Genomic DNA, 20,650 nt, shown 5'->3' on the forward strand with positions numbered 1-20,650 from the left:
CTACACACCTACATCCTGGAAAGAAAAGACTGATAGAATACCTTTTAACTTCTGGGAAGTCTAACACATTTTTTTAAAGTTGTCATACATGACGAATCACAGAAAAGTGCCAGGACATTTTGGGAAAGGTCAGGTTCTCCACCTCCTTCAAAACTTCAATGTGGGTAGTATGGGCAACAGTCTGTGCTGGGGTCCCCAGGAGACAGGTGGTACGTGACCTTTCTCCTATTGGTCAATTACGGGAAAACATTCAGTGATTCTTCCACAACAGGACCCTAGATTTCCTGACAACTTTCCTGACCCTCTTGGAAACAATCCTGAATACTTGGTTTTCATTTTAACTTCACTTTACCAGTTTTTATCTTTGTAAAACTAATCCAAGAAATAGAACCAAAGTTTTCAAACTGTCCTCTAGAGTTTCTTAGAGCTCTTTAAGACAAAAAAAAAGAGAGATTGAAAAAGCAAAGAGTGGTCAAAATAGTGATCTGGGCCTATTTTATGGGTTTTAAGAGGTCAGGGTTCAAGAGGGGTTTTAAGCTCAAAAAAACCCACAAAATACCAAAAACCACAAAGACCTTACAGTAATGTATATGTAGCTGCTTGAAGTACAAATGCAATCGTGTTTTGAAATTACTTTCCCCTCCTTAATTAGAAAAGGCATATTTTATTATCGGACAAAATACCATTTCTAACTGTGTCACTTTAGTAACACTGCAGTGAACATCCCTCTGCAGCAGCCAGAGGTATGCCCTGGGATGTCCCTTCAGCAAGAAGGCCCCTCTGGTCACACAGACTGCAGTCAGCAGCAGCCTCCCTGCAGAGACGGGAGCCCAGACCACTCCCTCCCCAGGCAGTCCCAGCCAAGGGCGGGGCATGGCGGCGGGGTGTTAGGGCCTGGGCCTCAGGCCCTCCCTGAGGACTCTGCTTCCTAACCTCTCTACGTCCAGGGCTGCCAGGATCTGCATCTGGGCTGCAGCCTCTACTCTCCAGTCCTAATCCTCCCTTCTCCTTCAGGGCATGACCTCCCCTGCCCTCCTCCCACCCCAACTCAATCTCTTCAGCATCTGCTTCGGGGAGGACCCCCACACACACCTGTACAAGCATACATCAATCATTGTGTGCATCTGATAGTTCCCTCACGATAGATCCCTAGAATGTAATCACCCATCAGAGGTGCAAACATACTGCCAAACTGCTTACGTTTCCAAAATCATAAAAACAGTGTCCATTTCACTACATAGTCATCAACACAGGGTGTTAACAATTTTTAAGCATCAATTTGTTAGGCAAACACTGAAATCTTAATTTGACTTCTGGTATTTTGAACATTTTTTTTCAGGTTACTGGCCTAAAAAGTATATAGTATATTTTCATACATCACCAGTTCATGTTTCCCCCACATTTACCTATCAGGGTATTTCTTTTTTGTCTGTCTTATTAACAAGACCTGTTGGAAATAACTCCATGCTTGTCATATGAAGAACAAATGTCTTTTCCTGATTTGTCACTGATCTTTTCGATTTTCAGAGTCCAATCTATTGATATTTCCTGTTATGGCTTCTTCCTTCATGTGTTACACAGAAGTTTTAAGCCTTCTAAAATTTACTTTCTAGTACTGTGTGAGTTACAGAAAGCTTGCTTTTCCTCAATGTTGTTGGCCTACGGCACCATCAAGGGATAGCAAAGTATATTCAAACATCTGTAGTCTGTCTTATGGAGATGAATCTCCCACGGGAAAAACCAGGACCCATGATCCTACTGTGGAGGCAGACCTGACACAGGAAAGAGAGATTCCTGACGGTCTAGAGCTGTCTAACAAGAGTGGGATGCGCTGACTGGGGTCTCAAGACTGGGGCTCAGCTGTTGGTCCTGGAGGTGAAGCAGTCACACAGTAACTGTCAACAGGGCAAACTGTGGAAGCAATTTCCGCACTAAGCAGGAAGCAAAAACAACGTTCTTCTAAGAGCACCTCCAGCCCAGACAACATGACTGAATGCCCTGAGCAAGCAGTGCGGCCAAGTCTGTGACGTGACAGACAATGAAGAGTGAGTCATGGAAACTGCAAGTGCAGACAAGGCGGGCTGAGGAAGGAGACACACAGCCGCACCTCGCGGACATGGAAAGGTTCTATAAATGAAAAGTGGATGAATTCCTGTGAGAGGGAGCATGTTACATGCAGGCCAGGTGAGGGGAAAACAGAAGAACTTGTTAAAAAGACTTAAAATTGACAAGGAACATTTAGGGGAGAAAAGAATACTGAGGGATAAGTGTAAAGCCTATCAATACACATTGCTCTTCATTTATTCCACAAATTTACTAACAGCCTGCATTTTCGGGAACTCAGGCATTGAAGCTCGAAGGTGAGTAAGTCCTGTCTTCGCAAGCTGATTTGCGCACGGGTGGGAGACATGCACACGGCTATGGACAGGACACAGCAGCGGCTCGTAGCGTAATGACCCTGCCCGGGCAGAGGCACTGCCAAGATGAGGCTTGAGGTGAGACTTGGAGGAGACGTAGGGATTCTCCTAGCAAACAAGAAAAGTAGGTAGAGGATTCAGTGTGTGCAAAAGCATGTGAGCACTCTTGGCGTGGTTGGAAGCTGCAGCCATTTCAGTATCATTTACGCCGAGGAGGCCGAGGTTTATGAGCAAGGAGGATGGCAGAGGAGAGAGGTGAGGCTGCAGAAGGCAACGGGGCAGGGCACCCCCTGTGCCTCGGCATGAGGCCAGGAGCCCTGTCAAGCATCCCAGACTTAAAGTAACTCAACAGATATCACTGCCTAACAGGAAAGAAAATTTGAGTTTAAGGCTCCTAGGCGCCCCCGGATCCCTCAAGAGGCTTCCACCTAGCTGCTCAAATCTTAGTCAAGTGTACAGTTAATCTAGGGTAATCTTTACACGGTTATTAAAAACAAATGCAGTGTTAATTCCCATTTCTTCTCAGGTGTCCACTGACTCCGTAAGACTTGTCTCCTTTCACACTGGGAGCCATGAAAGTGCAGCCCAACTCACTGAGCAAGTCTGCTTACTTTTCAAACTGAACACAGTTAATACCATACTCCTAGTCACAGGCTGCAGTGTAGAAGTTATTGTCCCATTTTTGAAAGTCAGAAAAAGATAAATATTCAAAAGGAATGATAAAAGTTTCATATACTAAGAGTCTATACTGAAATACTGGCCATGGGGAATATTTTTACAAAGATTAGAATCAATAATTATGAACAATGAGAGAAATTATATGATGGGATATTAATTAATAAAATGGGAAATTATATGATGGCAAAAAAAAATTGAAGACTTTATTGAACCCTGGTTACAAGTAAAAATTATGCATATGAACAAGCATATACAGTCTGATTCTGGAAGGAAGAAAATAAATATTTCCTTTTCTTCTTGATATCCATTATTATCACCTATGTGAATTTAACAAAGACTAAAGTAGAAAAAAGAACGTCTTCCTTAAGTTCTATAAAAATGCACATAATCTACAGATATGTACTAAGTGCCTACTATATTCCAGGGACTGTCCAAAGCACTGGGGCTGAATAACAACAAAATTAAAAAACAGCCACCATGGGGCTTCCATTCCAGTTGGCGGAGGCAGGCAGAAATCCAGTAGAGCAAATGCTGGGATGTGTAGTAGAGAATAATAAATGCAATAGGAAAGGAGGGTGGGGTCAGAAATGAGGAGGAAGCATGGTGAGGGGACCTTTGTGAACAGGGTGGTCAGGGAACTGTTGTGAACAGGGTGGTCAGGGAAGGTGCAGTGCAGCCAAGACCAGAAGGAGCACAGGGAGCAGAGCCGGTGAAGCGGCAGCTGGGGGAAGAGCACTCCGGGTGCAGGGATGACAACTGCAGGATCCTGAGCCAGGGATGTGCTCTCGTATTGGAGGAACAGCGAGCAGGCTAAGGAGCGGAGGGTGGGGGTGGGGGGCGCAGAGCAGGGCCAGGCCAAGCAGGATGCTTGTCTAAGTCTTGGCTCTGAAGGTTTTCAGCATAAAGGGGCACAAGTTATCTTTGTACTCAAAGGTTCGCTCCAGCTACTGTGTCGAGAGCAGACTGTAGAAAGGCTAGGTAGAGCAAGGAGACGAGCTACGAGGCTAAGACGTTAATCCAGGAGAGAGATCCCAGCAGTACTGAGCAGGCGGGAGAGGTCGGGTGTGGTCACACTCTGGACCCACCTCAAAGGCAGGGCCAAGAGAACTTGCTGAAGGCTCAGTGTGGAGTGTGGGGCAATACAGACAATGATTTGCTCTAACGTTTTCGGCTTGAGCAACAGAGAGGAGGAGCTTCCATTTACTGGAAGTGGGAAGACGGTAGGAGGAGGGGGATTAGGGAAGATAGAAGTTCTCTTTGGAACACGTTAAATTGAAGACGCCTATTGGATACTCAAGTGAAGGTCCCGAGTAGGTACTGGATAAACAAGCCGAGAGTGCAGAGGTACCCAGACTGGAGGTAACAACTCTGAAGTCATTCACATACAGCAAGTACTCAGGGACCAGACGAATTACCAAGGGGGAGATGGCACTTAGAATAGAGAAGGGAACCCAGATCTGAGCCCTGGGGGGACACCAGCATTTAAAGTCTGGGGCACTGATGAGCAACCAGTCCAAGTGACTGAGAAGGCACAGCCAAAGAGAGTAAAGGAAATCCAGAAGAGTGTGGCATCCTGGAAGGCAGGTGAAGAAAGCATTCGGGAGAGAGGGGGTGTCACTCCTCATCCTTGACCTACAGTGTGTGGCTGCTTTCAGGCAATAGTGTACAGCTGCACAGTTGTGACAGAGGCCACATGGCTCACAAAGCCAAACACGTTTACTACTTGACCCTTCAAAGAAAATGCTCGCCAACCCTTGCCCCAGAAGGATGAGAGGCTGAATGAATGAGGAACAGGTGGTACAATTTTTTTGACAGCATCAAGGCCTCCTGAGCTTCGTGGTTGTGACATGAAGGGATGTCCCTCCACCACACTCAGCTGTGAGGGCGCAAGAGCGGAGTCCAGGCACAGCTTGACTTAGGTGGCTGGTGTTTGCCAGGGAGAGTGATGAAGCCAGCAAGCCAGGCGGCTGAGACTGCACGCAACCAGGATGGGCTTAGAGCCGGGCGCAAAGGGACAAGAGGGCGCAGAGGGTGGGAGGGAAGGGAAAAGGCGGCGGGATCAGAGGACTGCAGGAGCGGGAGAAGCTGAGGGAGTGAACAGGCAAGGGAGGAGGGGTGGTCAGAGCAGAAATCTGCAGATGCGATTACGAGGGGTGCCGTTACTTACCAGGACAAGGTCCAGGGATTCACTACCAGAGGAGAGGCTAAAGTGGGGCAGAGAACAAGACACTGAGATGCCCGCAGTTGCACAGATCTGACGTTAGAGATCCACGGAGCCCCACAGCAAGAGGCATTTAAGCAACGACTCAACAGAGAGAGGTAGTGAGCATGCAGGGGACAGCTGAGTGAGATGGTCAGGTAAGAGGAGGTGAAGGATGGGGAGTGGCAGAGAGGAGTAGCCAGAGTAACTGCCACCCGGGACTGCGCTGCAGGCATCCATGAGTGACAGGAGGCTCGCGAACAGCCCCACTGGCCCCTTCACCCTCAGTCCCACATGAGGCTCCTCCTCCAAGTCAAGGAGCAAAGTGTGGGAAATGCTCTGAGGGCAGGAGAGGGACGTGGTCCAGAGCAGTCAGGTGAGGGGAGGCGGAACAGATTTTCAACAAGGTGCAAATGCCCCTCAACGGAGAGAGGACAGTCTTTTCCAGAAGAACTGGACTCCCACATGCAAAAAAATGAACTTTGTACCACATACAAAAATTAATTCAAAATGGATCGTAGAAGAAAAGGTATAAAATCTTTGTGGCCTTAGGCAAAGATTTCTTAGCTACAACACCAGAAGATGATCCATGGAGAAAAAATGATAAATTGACCTAATAAACTAAAAAACTTCTGCCCTTCAAAACATATGGTTAAGAGAATGAAAAAACAAGACATAACTTGGATAAAAGATTTGTAAATCATTTATCTTATAAGGGACTTATGTAAGAAATATCTGTATTTTTTAAAACTTGTACAACTCAAAAGACAATGGCTCAATTTAAAAAATGGGAAAAGACTAGAACAGATACTTCACCAAGGATACAGAGATAGCAAATAAGCACATGACAAAATGCTCAACATCATTAGCCATTACATAAGTGCAAATTAAAACATAAGATATCATACATACCTATCAAAATGACTTAAAAAAAAAGACTATACTGGCAAGGATACAGAGTAACTGTTAGTGGGAATGCACATCAGTACAAACATTTTGGAAAACAGTTCAGCAGTTTCTTAAGTTAAAACCCACTTACTACACCACTTAGCAAACCTACTCCAGCTATCTACCCAAGTGAAATGAAAATTAATATTCAAATAAAAGCCTGTATGTGCATGTATACATATAATAACTTTATTTAAAACTGTTAAAAACTGGAAACCACCCAAATGTTCAGCTGGGAAAATGACGAACAAACTAAATTGTGGCACATCCACACAATGCAATACTACTTGGCAATAAAGAGGAAAATGCAACAACTTGGATGAATCTCATAGGCACTGCTCTCAGCTAAAGAAGCCAGCTCAAAGGCTACGCTAACTCTGTATATACGATCTCTGGTAAAGGCAGAGATGGGACAGAAAACTGATCAGTGACTGTCAAAGACCAGAAGCAGGACTGCAAAGAAGTACCAGGGAAAGTGCGGTAGAGGGCGATGGAACCGTTCTAAATGTTTCCCCGTGGTTGTGGTTACACAATTGTATGCAAAACTCATGGAATTTTACACTAAAAAGGAGTAAATTTCACTGTACATATAAAAAGCAGTAGCTAACAAAAACTTACACTATCTGAAGACAAACTAAATGATTGAGACAATAAATGTATGATTATTTGTCAGCAGCAATAAAAAAGAAAATATAAAGCAAATGTGCAAATAAAAAATGCAATTAAAATATTTTCTCCTACTGTTCAAGTTACTATTCAGTATTAGGTTCTTTTTTGCTCTCAGAGCTATGGGGAAACTGTAAACTATAATCCTTTCCCACACAACAGAATCTCTGTTACTCTATGACAAGCAGCCTTATCTTTCCCCAAAACAGAGAGTCCCCAGAAATTGTCTCAATGACCCATGTTACAAGAGAGAAGAGTTAACATGACATCAGCATAAATGTATGGCTTAAGAGGGGTGCTGGAATTAACTGCTTACGGTGGCAAGAGACAGAAACATCTGGAGCACTATGGAACTGCCCAAGCCACATTGGGGGCCCAGGGCAAGGAGGTACCATCATGACATGAGCAAAAATAGAGTCTGTTCAACAAATTTTGAGAAAGTTAACCCTCCTCCAAAAAAGCAGAGATAACAGTACTTGGCTCACGGGGTCGGGAAGGTAAATGTGCTAATGCAAGTCAAGCACGTGCCACAGTGTATGAATGATCGTCAGCAATGGAAACATTCAGTTATCCCAGTGGTGCCCCATACAAAAGGGTACCTTGAATACGTTAATGTTTGCAAAGATCTTCAGAGATTACTAGAGCACTAAAAAAATACAGATACATCTACAGAAGTTGAAAATACAAAGTTCCCTTTAGTTTTCAAAAAATATACATTAAATTTTAAGGCTATTTTTCTTCATGACTGGGAAATACAATTGAAAGCATCTCACAATATTTTAAGATTGAGTATGCAGACTGAGCCTGAGGTGAGTCTTCTTCCTGCCTGAAATATTTCTTCTCTGCTAACCTATGGCCACCTCTTCCTTTAATACTCAGCCCAATATTGAGCTTTCGCAAAAAGTATTCACTCTTCATATACTTTATAGGTAGTACAAATCACAAATTCACATATAGGTTGTATTTTCCAGAAGTTCATTTAAGTAAGTTTCTTGGATTTAGAATACAGTTTCCATAGAAACAATACTACAGTTAAGGTCCAAGTAGGTTCACAAATGCCTTAGTTAACCCATAATGTACCAACTACTGAGTCTTAGACTAAGTTTCCAAACCCAGCAGCAGACTAAGAAAAAAGACATCTGTTGCCCTAACCCTAGAAAGACTAAGTCTAGATCACATATTCTCAATGGGGATTATGACCCGCCCCCACCACAAAGGGGGTAGAAATTGGTTCTTGGAGGACAAAAAACATCAATGGTTTGTGGCCCTCCAAAGCTCAATCAACCCTAAGTGAAAAAAATGTATTCTTTAGTATTAAATTTCTCTCATTATGAAGAACTTAATTATTTGGATCAACTAATTTAATAAGGCGAATTAAATCTACTATTAACTAAATTTGATTTAAATTTTTCTCCATAAAGGGCAATCATGAACAAAAGGTGGAGACACTGCTCTGGATAAACCCTGAAATAGGCCATGTCTGCATGTGGCACTTTCCCACCCGCCTCTCCACTCTGTCCTGCACTCCAGTCTCTTAACCCAGGTTGGTCCTAAATCAGCTGCCCACCTGTTTCACTCCTAATCAAACTCCTCGTCTCTCCACTCCGAGATCTCTCCAGCTGCTAGGAAAGTGACCTCTGACCACTCTCCCTGAGCCAGCTCTACTTTCACAAGAGGAGACGTGGTGGGGACAACTCAATGCCCTTATTTCTAATGCCCTGAATCACTGCTCTACAGACTGGGCGTACTACCTACCAATTTCCCACCCACACGTACAGTACAGCCCTAGTTAACTACTTATCTTAAAACAAAGCTCCTTTGGAACAAAGACATCTTTTAATTTTTGAAAATCATTCAAGAAATTCTGGCTTAATTAATAACTCAGAATAATGTCCCGGCTCAAGAGTACACACTCAACTAAGTGAAAATAACACTGCACAACTATACTTGTCCCTGAATAAACTGGAGGACAGATCACTCACAAAATAGTTATGGTATCCATCAATATGCTCCCTGGTATTTCACTAGTTATGACTTCTGTCTACACATGTCACACTAGCGAGAACAAAAGGACTCCTCGCTGTCTCCATAAACATAGCCCAAACACAGTAGGATAAACCCAATCTGGTTCTTAAGAGGAGAGGAAAAGGAGACAGAGAAGACGTCCCACAGTCTTGGTTGTGTGACACTAGGCTGCCGGAAACTAGCTTGGAGGGGCCAGGAACTCATCATACTTGGCAAGGGCCTGCAGGGCCAGCCCTTCCCTCCCTACACCCACATGGCAAACAGAAATTGCCTCTCCTCCTTTCCCCCAATCTTAACCCCTTCTTACTCCTCACGGTGCATATTTTACTTTTCCAACATATGGCATTATTTTAATTCCTACTGCAATTGTATTACTCAGGTCAGACATCCCAGAAAACAACCCTATGCCTCCTACATAATTCCTACTTCTGGTAATAAGCATTTCTGAAACACATCCCTTAAGAACCAGACGATTACTATGCAACCTCTGGTAAACTGCCATCTGCGTAAGTTTACATCTGTCAGGTGTCTCAGGCCAAGAGGTCAGAGTATTTAGGGTTCATTAAATGGAGAAAGATTCAAGACGTGGTTGAGAGGGTGTATCTCTATCCCTTTCCCCACAGAGGTGCTACAGCCTCAGCTCCCATGTTCGTGCACACGGTTGCCACTTCCTCTCAGTGAGTCTCCAAGCACCTTCCCTGTAACACAACGAAGTGAGAGAGAAATTCTCACACCTGGGTTCATTTCATCAGCTTCATTTCTGACCAAGGCTGCATTTCAAAAATCTTTCACATGCTGTTGACTCTGTCTTCCTTTTGTAGTCTCAATACCCAATTAGTTCATTTTTTAAAAAATTTACCCCAACAATTCATTTATTCCATAATTAAAATTTTTCTAGTGTCAGAAAAAACAGACTGAAAGAAATCTGAAAATTCTAGAATTCCCAATACAGTCAATCACGGTTCTTGTGAGAATATAGTCACCATGCTTCTCAAACAGATGCTCCAAACAGGTGGAGAGTCACCTGGCACTCCTCCAGAAAATCCAGGGCTAGGAGCTTGTCTACCAGGTAAAACTCTGATCACATACTTCCATTCGTCTATGACAGGAAAGTCTGTAGGTAGCCAAAAGGGGACCTGTACATTTGTGTGACATTATTTAAATTAATCAAACAAACAAGGGAAAAGGTCCTGGACAACTTTAAGATAGGCAAACAAAAGTTCACCTTTACAATAAAAGGTTCCAGAAAGAATCATAACGTAACGAACTTTGAGTTCTATTGTATCTAAGCTGCTTCAACTAAATCCTCAATGAAGAAATTTCCAGACTTTTTGAGAAATACAAAAAAAGTACTTAATTTCAAGTGTAACTGCCAAATAAAAAATTTCAAAGACAGAATACTCTAGCAAAATATGCATATCTACTAAAACTGATACTAACAAAATGTAAGTGTACTAAATCATGATATTTGCTTTAAAGGTATTTAAGATGAGAGTTTTTAATCTTCTGGTTATGTCATTGAGACTGTGAGCTTCTTATTTCTATGATCTTCAAATCAGTAGCAGATACAAATTGTAAAAGGTGTTAAATACATTTTTAAAATAAAGCATCATCTAAATCAAACTTCCTCCCAGATATGATCAAAAGAAAGTGTGAAAATTAAAGTTTTCAGTGAAAAAGCTTTGAGAGTCTGGTATTTTGTATGAGAAATACTTAATATCTTAAGCAGAAAAAAATAGATTTAGTATGGTTAAAAATGAAGGGCCAACATTCTTGAAAAGAGAAAACTTATTCTGTAGGAAAATATAAACATTTCGAACACCCTCTTCCTCCTTTCCCACACACCAAGTCAGATAAATAAATAAAAATCAATATAAGCAGTTACAGCCTGGAACTGTTAGGATCAAAATCAGCCTCAGAAAACCTAAAAGGCTTGGTTGGTGAAAGGCGGAGCTTCATCAGAACATAAATGCTGACTAACAGCCCCTGGCTGCCTGTAAGAATCTACCACTTATGTGTGTAACGTTCCATAAGAATAAAATAATTCAAGGTGAAAATGGTTTCCATATAAAAAATAATCAACACCTGTCCGCAAAGATTTATAATCATGACTATGGAGGATACAAAGAATATTACAGGCTGCTTTTCCTGAAGACAGGTCATTTAATGGGGAGAGGGGTAAGAATGAAAGGTTCACTAAAATTCAAATGATACAAAAAGTTAAGAAACAATACAAAACATAAATTAGGAGGTAGTGCATGGTCACACATGACTAAGTGGCAAACGAGCAGTATGACTGACGGCCAAGGGTTAAAGTGCTCTGGGAAAGTTTCAGAGGAGGTAGGACAGGAACCTGGTCTTTCATCATCTTATGATTATAGGACCTGGACCAGTGTGAAGGGATGTCTCTCCAGATGAGAAGCAACAAGGCACTGAGGTGGTAATTAACTTCAGGACATGAAAAAGAAGAATTAAAAGTCACAACTCAAGGTAGAAAGTAAAACAAATGAAGGAAGCTTCTAAGATACAAAAATTATCCTCACTGAACAAAAACTCAAAAAGAAACAGAAGAATTCAGAAGTATTGCTGCTGAAACAAGAAATGACAAAAGGAGTTAGGAATTGGAAAGATTTGGACACCATTAGAGTTTTGGTCAGGATAGTCTGAAGAAGCGGAACATCATGAGTCTGTTTCTCAGGAGACAAGAAAAGGTAGTGAACGTTATCTCAGGATCCACTATCACAGTGAGCAATAAATAACTATACAGTCAAGATCTCCTGAATCATAAAACTTATTGCAATTGTTAATAGGTGACATGCAGGAGATAATGGCAGACACAGTATCACCAAAAGCAGATCTCACCATAACTAGCTATGATTCCTTGAGCAATACACTGACCCTCCCTGAGTCTTAACATCTTCTTCTGTGGAAAAGTTTGAAAATCTGTTAAGTGAGATTTAACATAGAACTCTTTAAAAAATAAAGGTAGAATGAAAATGAAAATACAACATACCAAAATTTGTGGGACACAGCTATAAAGTCATGCTGAGAGGAAAATCCATACCACAATGTGCACACATCAGAAAGGAAGGAAAGTCTCAAATCAACGATCTAAGGTCTCCCCTCAAGAACTTAGAAAAAGAAGAGCAAAATAAACCAAAAGCAAGCAAAACAAATGAAATAAAGATAAGGTCAGTAATCAGTTATACTGAAAGTAAAAAAAATAATAGTGAAAAACCAATGAAACAGAGAAATGGTTCTTTGAAAAGATCAATGAAATTGCCAGACTTCAGCAAGACTGACAAAGAAAGGCAGAGGATGCAAATTACCAACATCAGGAATGAAACAGGGAATATCACTACCGACCCTGAAGATGTCAAAATGATAATAAGAGAATACTATGAACAACACTGTGCACGTAAATTTGACAATCTGGAAGGAATGGATCACAAAACTACACACCATCACAACTCACCCAACATGAAATAACATGAGCAGCTGGGTAACTATTAAGGAATTTAAATGTGTAAGTTTAAAATCCCAAAAGAGAAATCTCCAGCCCCAGACGGTTTCACAGAAGAATCCTATCAAACATCTGAAGAAGAATTAATGCCAATTTTACACAATCTTTTCCAGAAAACAGAAGAGGAGGGGACACTTACAAATTTGTTTTATGAAGCTAATACTACCCTGATACCAAACCAGATAAAGATAGTACAAAAAACCCACGGACCAATATCCCTCTTGAACCTGATAAAGAGCATCTACCAAACAAAAACAAAAACAAAAACAAAAACAAAAAGCATAACCTACTACTTCGATGACAGACTGAATTCTTTCCCCTCAACAACACAAACAAGGCAAGGATGTCTGCTCCCACCACTCTTACTCAAACAATGCTAGAAGTCCTAGCCAGCACAATATGTCAGGAAAGAAAAGGCATACAGATTGGAAAGGAAGAAACAAAACTGTCCCATAATTTTCTATGTAGAAAAACCTAAGGAATATACTAGGAATCCCAAATCCTAGAATAAATGAATTCAGCAAGGTCAAAGTACACAGGATAAATATAACAAAACTCAACTGTATTTCTGTATGTTAACAAAGAACATGTGGACAATAAAATTAAAATAGAATACCATTTACAATTGCTAAGAAAAAGAAAACAGGTGTAAATCTAACAAAATATATGCAGGACTTACGTGCTGAAAACCATAGTATGCTGGTAAAAGAAATTTAAGAAAATATAAAGACATAGTGAGAAATACTGTGTCCATTAGTTGGAAGACTCTACACAGTAGAGAGATCAATTCTTCCTAACTTAATAAACAGACTTAATGTAATACCTATCAAAATTCCAGCAAAATTTCTTGTAGATATAGACAAGACTACTCAAATTTCTAATGAAAAGCAAAGAAACCAGAATAGCCAAAATATTCTTGAAATATAAGAATAAAGTGAGAAGAATCAGTCCACTCTATTTCAAAACTTATTATATAGCTACTGGAAGCTAACAGAGAACCCAGATAGCGATCCACACAAATATGCTCGGCTGATTTTTGACCGAAGTACAAAAGCAATTCAATAGAGTACAGATAGACTTTCCAACAAATGCTGGAGCATCCACAGACTAAAAATGACCCTTGACCTAAGTCTCACACCTCATACAAAATTAACTCAGAATGGGTCATCGGCTTAGATGTAAAACAAACTATAAAACTTTTAGGAAAAAAATGAGAAAATCTTTGGTATTCTGGGTTAGGCAAAGTATTCTTGACATCCAAAGTACAATTCATAGAAGGAAAAATCGATAAAATGGATTTTATCAAAACTAAAAATGTTTGCTCTGCAAAAGACTCTTCAAGAGGATTTAAAAAAAAAGACTGAGAGAAAACATTTGTAAACCACATGATCAAGGACTAGTATTTAGAAATGTATTTTTAAAACTCTGGGGTAGATGAGGGTGCAGCTCAGTGGTACAGTGCATGCTTAGCATGCACAAGGTCCTGGGTTCAATCCCTTGTACCTCCATTAAAAAAAAAATAAATAAATGGACATAATTACCTCTCCCCTCAAATGTACACACACATAAATCCACACACACAAAACTCTGAAATCAACAGTAAAAAAAAAAAAATCCAATTAGAAAATGGGCAAAAGAAATGAAGAGACATTTTACTGAGGGGAATATGCAGACAGCAAGTAAGCAATAAAAAGATGTTTAACATCGTTGGCCATTAGAAAAGTGCTAATTAAAACAGCAATATATCACATACACATCAGAATGCCTAAAATAAAAAATGCCTAAATAAAAAAACAGGATCGCCAAGTACTGGTGAGGATGTAGAGAAAACCGACCTCTCATACATTGCCGTGAGAATGGAAAATGGTGCAGAAACTCTGGGAAAATATAGCAGTTTCTTATGAAACTAAACATGGCACTGCCATGTGAATCCCAGCACTAAAGACTTAACATTTTCTTCGTTCTTCCGTGTTACCATACAAGAATGTTTATAGAAGCTTTATTCATAATAGGCCAACAGTGGAAACAGCTTGGATGTCCTTCAAACAAAGTGTGGTATATCCACACCATGTAATACTACTCAGCAATTAAAAGGAACCAACTAATGACATTTGCAACAACCTGGATCAATCTCCAGAGAATGCTGCTGAATGAAAGATACCCAATCTCAAAAGGTTACATACAGGGTGATTTCATTCTATAACAGTCTTGAAATGACAAAATCATAGGAATAAAAACAGATTGGTGGTTGTCAGGGGTCAAGGAAGAGGTGGAGGGGAAATGAAGTGGGTGTGGCTACGAAAGGACAAGGGAGGGCTTCCTATGGTGAAGGAAAGTTCTGGAATTAGTGTCAATGTCCTGGCTGCGGTCTTTACTGCAGTTTTGCAGTATGTTACATTGACGAAAACTGGGTAAAGGATACAGGGGAATTCTATTATTTCTCATAATTACACGTGAATCTACAATTATCTCAAAATAAAAAGTTTAATTAAAGGTAACCTCACTGCCAGATAAGCACAGCAACTGACAAGAAATCCAACATCAATTAAATGATTAAACTCTCTTCAGCCCAAATTTAATTCTGAAGATTAAACTTCATTCTGAACCAGAGTTTATAAAACACATTCTCCTTGCCAACACGTGCACACAAACTCAGCCAGGGGAGGAGGCAGTGCAGACAGAGAAGCTGAGGCTTCTCTAAATGCCGGACAGAGAGGAAAAAGACCGGCTCAGCGCGGCGGAAAATGCTGGTCCGGGCTCCGGCAGAGACACTGGACGCGGCGCCCGCCCTCTCCGGCCCCCACCGCTACACTTCCACTCCAGGAGGCTGCTAAGGCCAGCCGCTCTCAAACTTTTGGTCTCAGGCCCTCCGAGAGCTTTGGCTCCCGCGGCTACAACCACCGACACAGTCTCACAAGTTAAAACACCTGCGGCACCGCGGAGAGTCCTTCCCCGTGGCGGGGCGCCTGGAAGCTCCGCGCACACGGGAGAACGCGCGCGGCACCGCCACGCGCGAAACCGATCAGCCCCCGGCCTCCCCCGAGGTGACTGTATCCCTGTATAAAGGCACGGGGCCGCACGAACGCCAAGGCGGGAAGAAAGGCTGCAACCCCGAGGAGGTCAACGCTGGGTAACTGGGAGGCCACCCGGGAACCGCCCGGCTCGTGCGCTCGGGACCGTTACAGACCCGTCCTGGTTTCAGACTCAACTTCGGGGAAGACGTGAGGCCCCGCGAAGCTCCGGCCTCCGGGAGCCGGGAGGGGCGCCCGGAAGGGGCGGTCTGCGCGCCGAGGGGGCCGGGACCGCGAGCCAGAGCGGGAGGGCGGGGGTCTAGGGTGGGTAGGGGGTCGGCGGACTCACCAGGTGCCGCGCCACCTCGGAGGCCATGGTCCGGGCGGGGCTGGGCGGGCGGAGAGCCCGCGAGGCAACAGCCGGCGGAGCGGCGCGTCTGGCGGCGGAGGGGCGCAGGGGGCGGGTCGGCGGGGGTCCGGGAGGGAGGGAGGGAGGAGCGGAGGGGAGGGGTCCAGAGGCCTCAGTGACGTAAGGACCCGGCGGGACGGCGCGGGGAACGCGGGGCGGGGTCCGGGAGGCGAGCTGAGGGGAGCGGTCCGGCGGCCTCAGTGAACTGGGGGCTAGGGTGGGCCTCGCGTCTCCTCTGAGCCCGGAAGCCGCGCGCGTGAAGCGGGCCTGTCACAGACGCGCCGGACGTTTCAGAGGACGGCAGTCAATGCAGGGGAGGGGACGGAATGCAGTCGGGATTTGAGGAAAAAGCGCGGAAACGCGGCCACGACTCCTCAGACTACGGAGGCGGGGCAGGAGCACAGACTGCGGCCCGCGCGGGGGCCGGAAGTGGGCGGGGCGGGGCGTGTCCTCTGGCGGGAGCGGCCATTGCGGCTCAGGCGGGGACCGGAAGTGGGTGGGCCAGGGCGTGTCCTCCGAGGAAAGCAGTGATTGCGGACGGAAAGGGGGCGGGGTGGGGCGGGGCCAGCGAGAGCAGGGTAGCTGGCTGCGCGAAGGACGGAAGTGGGCGGGGCCTGTCGGCGGGGGCGTGTCCGCGGGTGCGGCTAGGGGGCGGTGGCGGCTAGTCCTGCGACTGCCGCGCGCGGAGGGGCTGAGGTGGCGGGCAGAGTTGTTTGGGATCCGCTACGGTGCGCGGGCGCGGATGGAGGGTCTGGCGGAGCGCGAGGTTCAGGCCCGGCAGGCTGAGCTGGAGTGGCCCGTCGGGGGCACCCTGGGCGGGTCGCCGGGCCAGCGTGCAGGCGATCATGGCCCCCTCAGGGAGCCTGGGGACGCGGCCGCCGACTCCGCAGACCCCTCAGACCCTGCGGACAGCGCCCCGAGCGCGCCCCTCGGGAGGCGGCCCCTCGGCGGCGCCGCGGAGGAAGGCGCGCGGCCCGAAGCGCCGAGAGATGCGCCCCCCGCGCCGCGGTCTGGCCGCCCAGCGCCCCGGGACCCGGCGGCGGGCGGCTCCCCCCAGCTGCGGCGCGGCCCGGCGGGCGCGGACGGCGCGGCGGCCGAGGAGGAGGGCGCGGGAGCTCTCACGCTGGACCCACTGGAGCACGCGTGGATGCTGTCGGCCGCCGACGGCCGCTGGGACAGCCTGGAGGGGCTGCTGGCCTGCGAGCCCGGCCTGCTGGCCAAGCGCGACTTCATCACCGGCTTCACCTGCCTGCACTGGGCGGCCAAGCACGGCCGGCAGGAGCTGCTGGCCCTGCTGGTGCGCTTCGCGGGCCAGCACCGGCTGCCGGTGAACATCAACGCGCGCACTAGCGGCGGCTACACCGCGCTGCACCTGGCGGCCATGCATGGGCACGTGGAGGTGGTGAAGCTGCTGGTCGGGGCCTACGACGCGGACGTGGACGTGCGCGACTATAGCGGCAGGAAGGCCTCGCAGTACCTGAGCCCGAGCACCGCCGAGGAGATCCGGACCCTGGTGGGTGCCCTGGACGAGGACGACGGCGAGAGCGCCGCGGGCAGCGGGGGCGGGCGCTGGAGGCTCTCTAGGGTGCTGCCTGCGCACCTCATCTCTGGCAGGCTCTCCCACGCCCTGGAGGACGGCGGGGACCACCACCACCATCACCACCATCACCACCATCATCACCTGGCCGAGGGATCGGCTGCGGGGAAAGCAAAGGAGCCAGGTCGCAAAGCCTCGGGCAGCTCTAGTGGGCGGATGAAACCCAGACTCAACAAAATCCGATTCCGAACCCAGATCATCCACACCACACCGTCTTTCAGAGACCCAGAGCAGCCCCTGGAGGAAGGGGAGGACGAAGAGGAGGATCGATCTCTTAAAGGCCACTCATCCTCATTCAAACTGAGACCCAAGTCCAATGTATTTGGGTAAAAATAATTTCTTTTAGAAAATCCTAAGGCTTGTTTGTCGTCAGGAATAGGATACTAGGTGTAGACAAGGAAGTGAGACTAGAAAAGTCTTAGGTAAATGCTGCATTCTTACTTGCGGGGTTAGATCTGGTGGCGAGAAATACTCGCAGTTTGCCTGCAATGGATTTCCAAGTGATTCCTTAAACCTTGACCTAGACCTTTTTTCCCCATGCCAGCTCTCTGCCCTGGATTCCCTGTTTCTAAGAACTAGAAATGTATCTAAATCGAGGTTACAGAAATGATGGCTCCTTTGATTTAAACATTGCTGGATGCCATGCAAAGTAAAGGGTGTTGCACTTTTATGTATCTGTTTTTAAAAAGTGGTTACTCTTTCAAGAGCAACAAGAAATGCAAAATGTTATGAAACTGGTAGTTTTTGTGTGAATGAAAGTACATACTGCCCTGTTTTTGTTTTTGTTTTTTACTAACTGCATTTGCTTTTTAAGATACTACTGAAGGTCAGGTCAGAGTTGAAATGCACAAACACTAATTAGAGAATAATGTGAATACAGTTGGGACTCCTGTTGGTACTCCACTTGTTTTGTAAATAGTGTTCAACTCTTTTTCAAAAGCAATTTCAGCTTTAATCATTGAACTAAAGAAATGGGCAACATTCACTTCTGAGTTAATCTGTTGGGAAGTTTCCTTCTTAACTATCTCTAATACCACTGCACTCGGTATTAAGGTACATTATAAATAACTGCACAATTTTTTATCTAAAGAAAACTCTATTAGGGGGAGGGTATAGCTCAGTGGTAGAGCACGTGCTTAGCATGCACAAGGTCCTGGGTTCAATCCCCAGTACTTCCATTAAAATAAATAAGTAAATAAACCTAATTACCTCCCCACAAAACAAAAAATAAAGAAAACCCTTTTAACAGCCTAGGGTCCCTTTAAGCAAATAATGCCTGTAGCTCAGATTCTCACTAACTTGTTTTGCTATTCTGAACGTCTAAATTTGTCAGAGTTTTTATTCTAGGGACCATATAACCACTGGTTCCACTTGACATGACCCTATTTGATGGTGCTTAGAGTGGAATTGCCTACAGAAACTGTTTCTGTTTGAGATGATTAGCAAAAATCGGCATTAGTATTAGCCTATGCTTCTGTGAAGTAATTATTAAATCAACTTAATGATTCTCACATAAGGTACGCTTTTTATTTTATGAATAAAATACATTCATAGTCTCTATACTTTGTAGCAATGTTTTGTGAATGTTGAAAATACTAAATCCTTTCAATTTTCCAAGTTCCTTGGATCTATTAAAGACATAGAGTGAAAATATTGAAAAGCTGAATAGAAATCTGTCCACTTAAAAATAGCACTTTATAACAGAGAAAAGAAAAGTGGGACTATTTCTATATTTAAAAGCTGCTGGCTGTTGAATCCCTTTTATGTAAATGAAAAAGTGTCAGTCATTAAAATTAAAGACTTGTTAAAGTGTGGTTCTTAATTCTATACATTCATATATGTTAGGGTGAATGTCTTCATTGCCAAATTTAACTCACAACCGTATTAGATTTACTTGTAACAAGATTCAAAACAACTTGTAGGAGACAAATTCCAAAAAATCCTTTCTCCCTTGGTCTTTTTGGCTTTCTAGTTGCTGAAACAGAAGCCCTGCAGCCCTATAGGGATTGATTTAACAGCTTATGGAGTGAATGAACCAATACGTGAACTGCACAGGACTGAAGTGTTTAGAAAGTTCTTAGGTCTTTAATTACTCAAATGGTAGCAGTTTGTAACTAGTTTGTCACACCTGTCTAGATAGCAATTGAATTTGTTTAACAATTAATGAAAAGTATTCACATAAAATACATAAACTCTTGTCCATTTGTGTGCCTTTACTTTTGTTTTAGGATTACGGAAGTGGGCTCTGTTATGGAAGTGGGCTCTGTACATTTGAGAAGCACTTTTATCCATACATGTGGGTGAAAAACAATCTAGTTTTCTATAAATTTAGAATAGGTTCCTTGAAGGTGAAAAGCAGTCGTTTGTTCTGAATCAGTTACGTATTACCTGTATCTAGTGCAGAATAAGCTGTAGCTTCTCACGGAGGAATCCCATGTTTCATGGACTGGTGAAGCTGAAGCGAACCATAAAAACACTTCAGAACCACCTCCATGTTCTCCTGAAGGGTCAGTGTTAATCTCTTCGATGTGTATCAGTAATAAATTGCACAAAATCAATAATTTGCTAGATCTTTAGAGATTGAGTCAGTACTCCATTTAACTTGGCTTTTCACACTAAAGATTTTTAACTTTTTTGATGAAATATACTTTAAAATTTCAAAAATCGTTCCTGAGGGAAGATACCAGCATTCCTTGTCATTATGTGATTGTGTGCAGCAAGTGTAGCATTTTCAGCTACTTAATTCTCCATTCCTCTTATTTTTCCATTTCCAAATTGAGATTACAAAAAGCAAGTGATTTGTGTAATTTGATATTTGTGGAGTTCTGCCTACCATTAGTGGAAGTATATACATCAGTTACTCAGCTGTCTGTTGACTTGAAACTGCAGTTAGAAAATCCAAGTGTGTCTGTGCTTCTTACGGTTGCACTGGAAAACTAGTGAATGTGTCACACTTCTCTTCACTTTCATGGCGTATAAAGTGCAGCTAGCTTATAAAACTTGAAAATCTGGTACTATTTTATTCATGCCTGAAATCTTAAGAGTCCAGAGTGCCTAGTCTCTTATTTTCCAAATAAGCAAAGCTTTGGGAGTTTAGAATGTAAAATTTGTAGTTTATTTTGTCAAAATAAAAGGGTGATACTAGACTTTTCCTCTGAATTGTGTAAGTCTCTACA

At 44.1% G+C, this 20,650-nt stretch overlaps 2 protein-coding genes across 6 annotated transcripts in view; one reads left to right on the forward strand and one right to left on the reverse strand.

Annotated features, from left to right (window-relative positions):
• SEPTIN10 (septin 10) overlaps window positions 1-16,227 on the reverse strand; it is a 53,284-nt gene extending 37,057 nt beyond the window's left edge. For 4 of the 5 annotated variants that reach the window (XM_032493687.1, XM_032493685.1, XM_032493686.1 and 1 more), the window contains exon 1: window positions 15,818-16,227. In XM_032493687.1, the coding sequence (XP_032349578.1) occupies window positions 15,818-15,844 (27 nt within the window). In that variant the 5' untranslated portion in view covers window positions 15,845-16,227. The remainder of the gene's footprint in view (window positions 1-15,817) is intronic. The other variant, XM_032493689.1, reaches the window with a different exon arrangement.
• Window positions 16,227-20,620, forward strand: SOWAHC (sosondowah ankyrin repeat domain family member C). Its single transcript, XM_032493690.1, has one exon. The coding sequence runs from the start codon at window positions 16,620-16,622 to the stop codon at window positions 17,802-17,804; it is 1,185 nt and encodes a 394-aa protein (XP_032349581.1). The 5' UTR covers window positions 16,227-16,619; the 3' UTR covers window positions 17,805-20,620.
• Window positions 20,621-20,650: the final 30 nt, after the last annotated feature.

This window comes from Camelus ferus, chromosome 12 (assembly GCF_009834535.1).
Source record: "Camelus ferus isolate YT-003-E chromosome 12, BCGSAC_Cfer_1.0, whole genome shotgun sequence".
In the NCBI taxonomy this organism is placed as follows: domain Eukaryota; kingdom Metazoa; phylum Chordata; class Mammalia; order Artiodactyla; family Camelidae; genus Camelus; species Camelus ferus.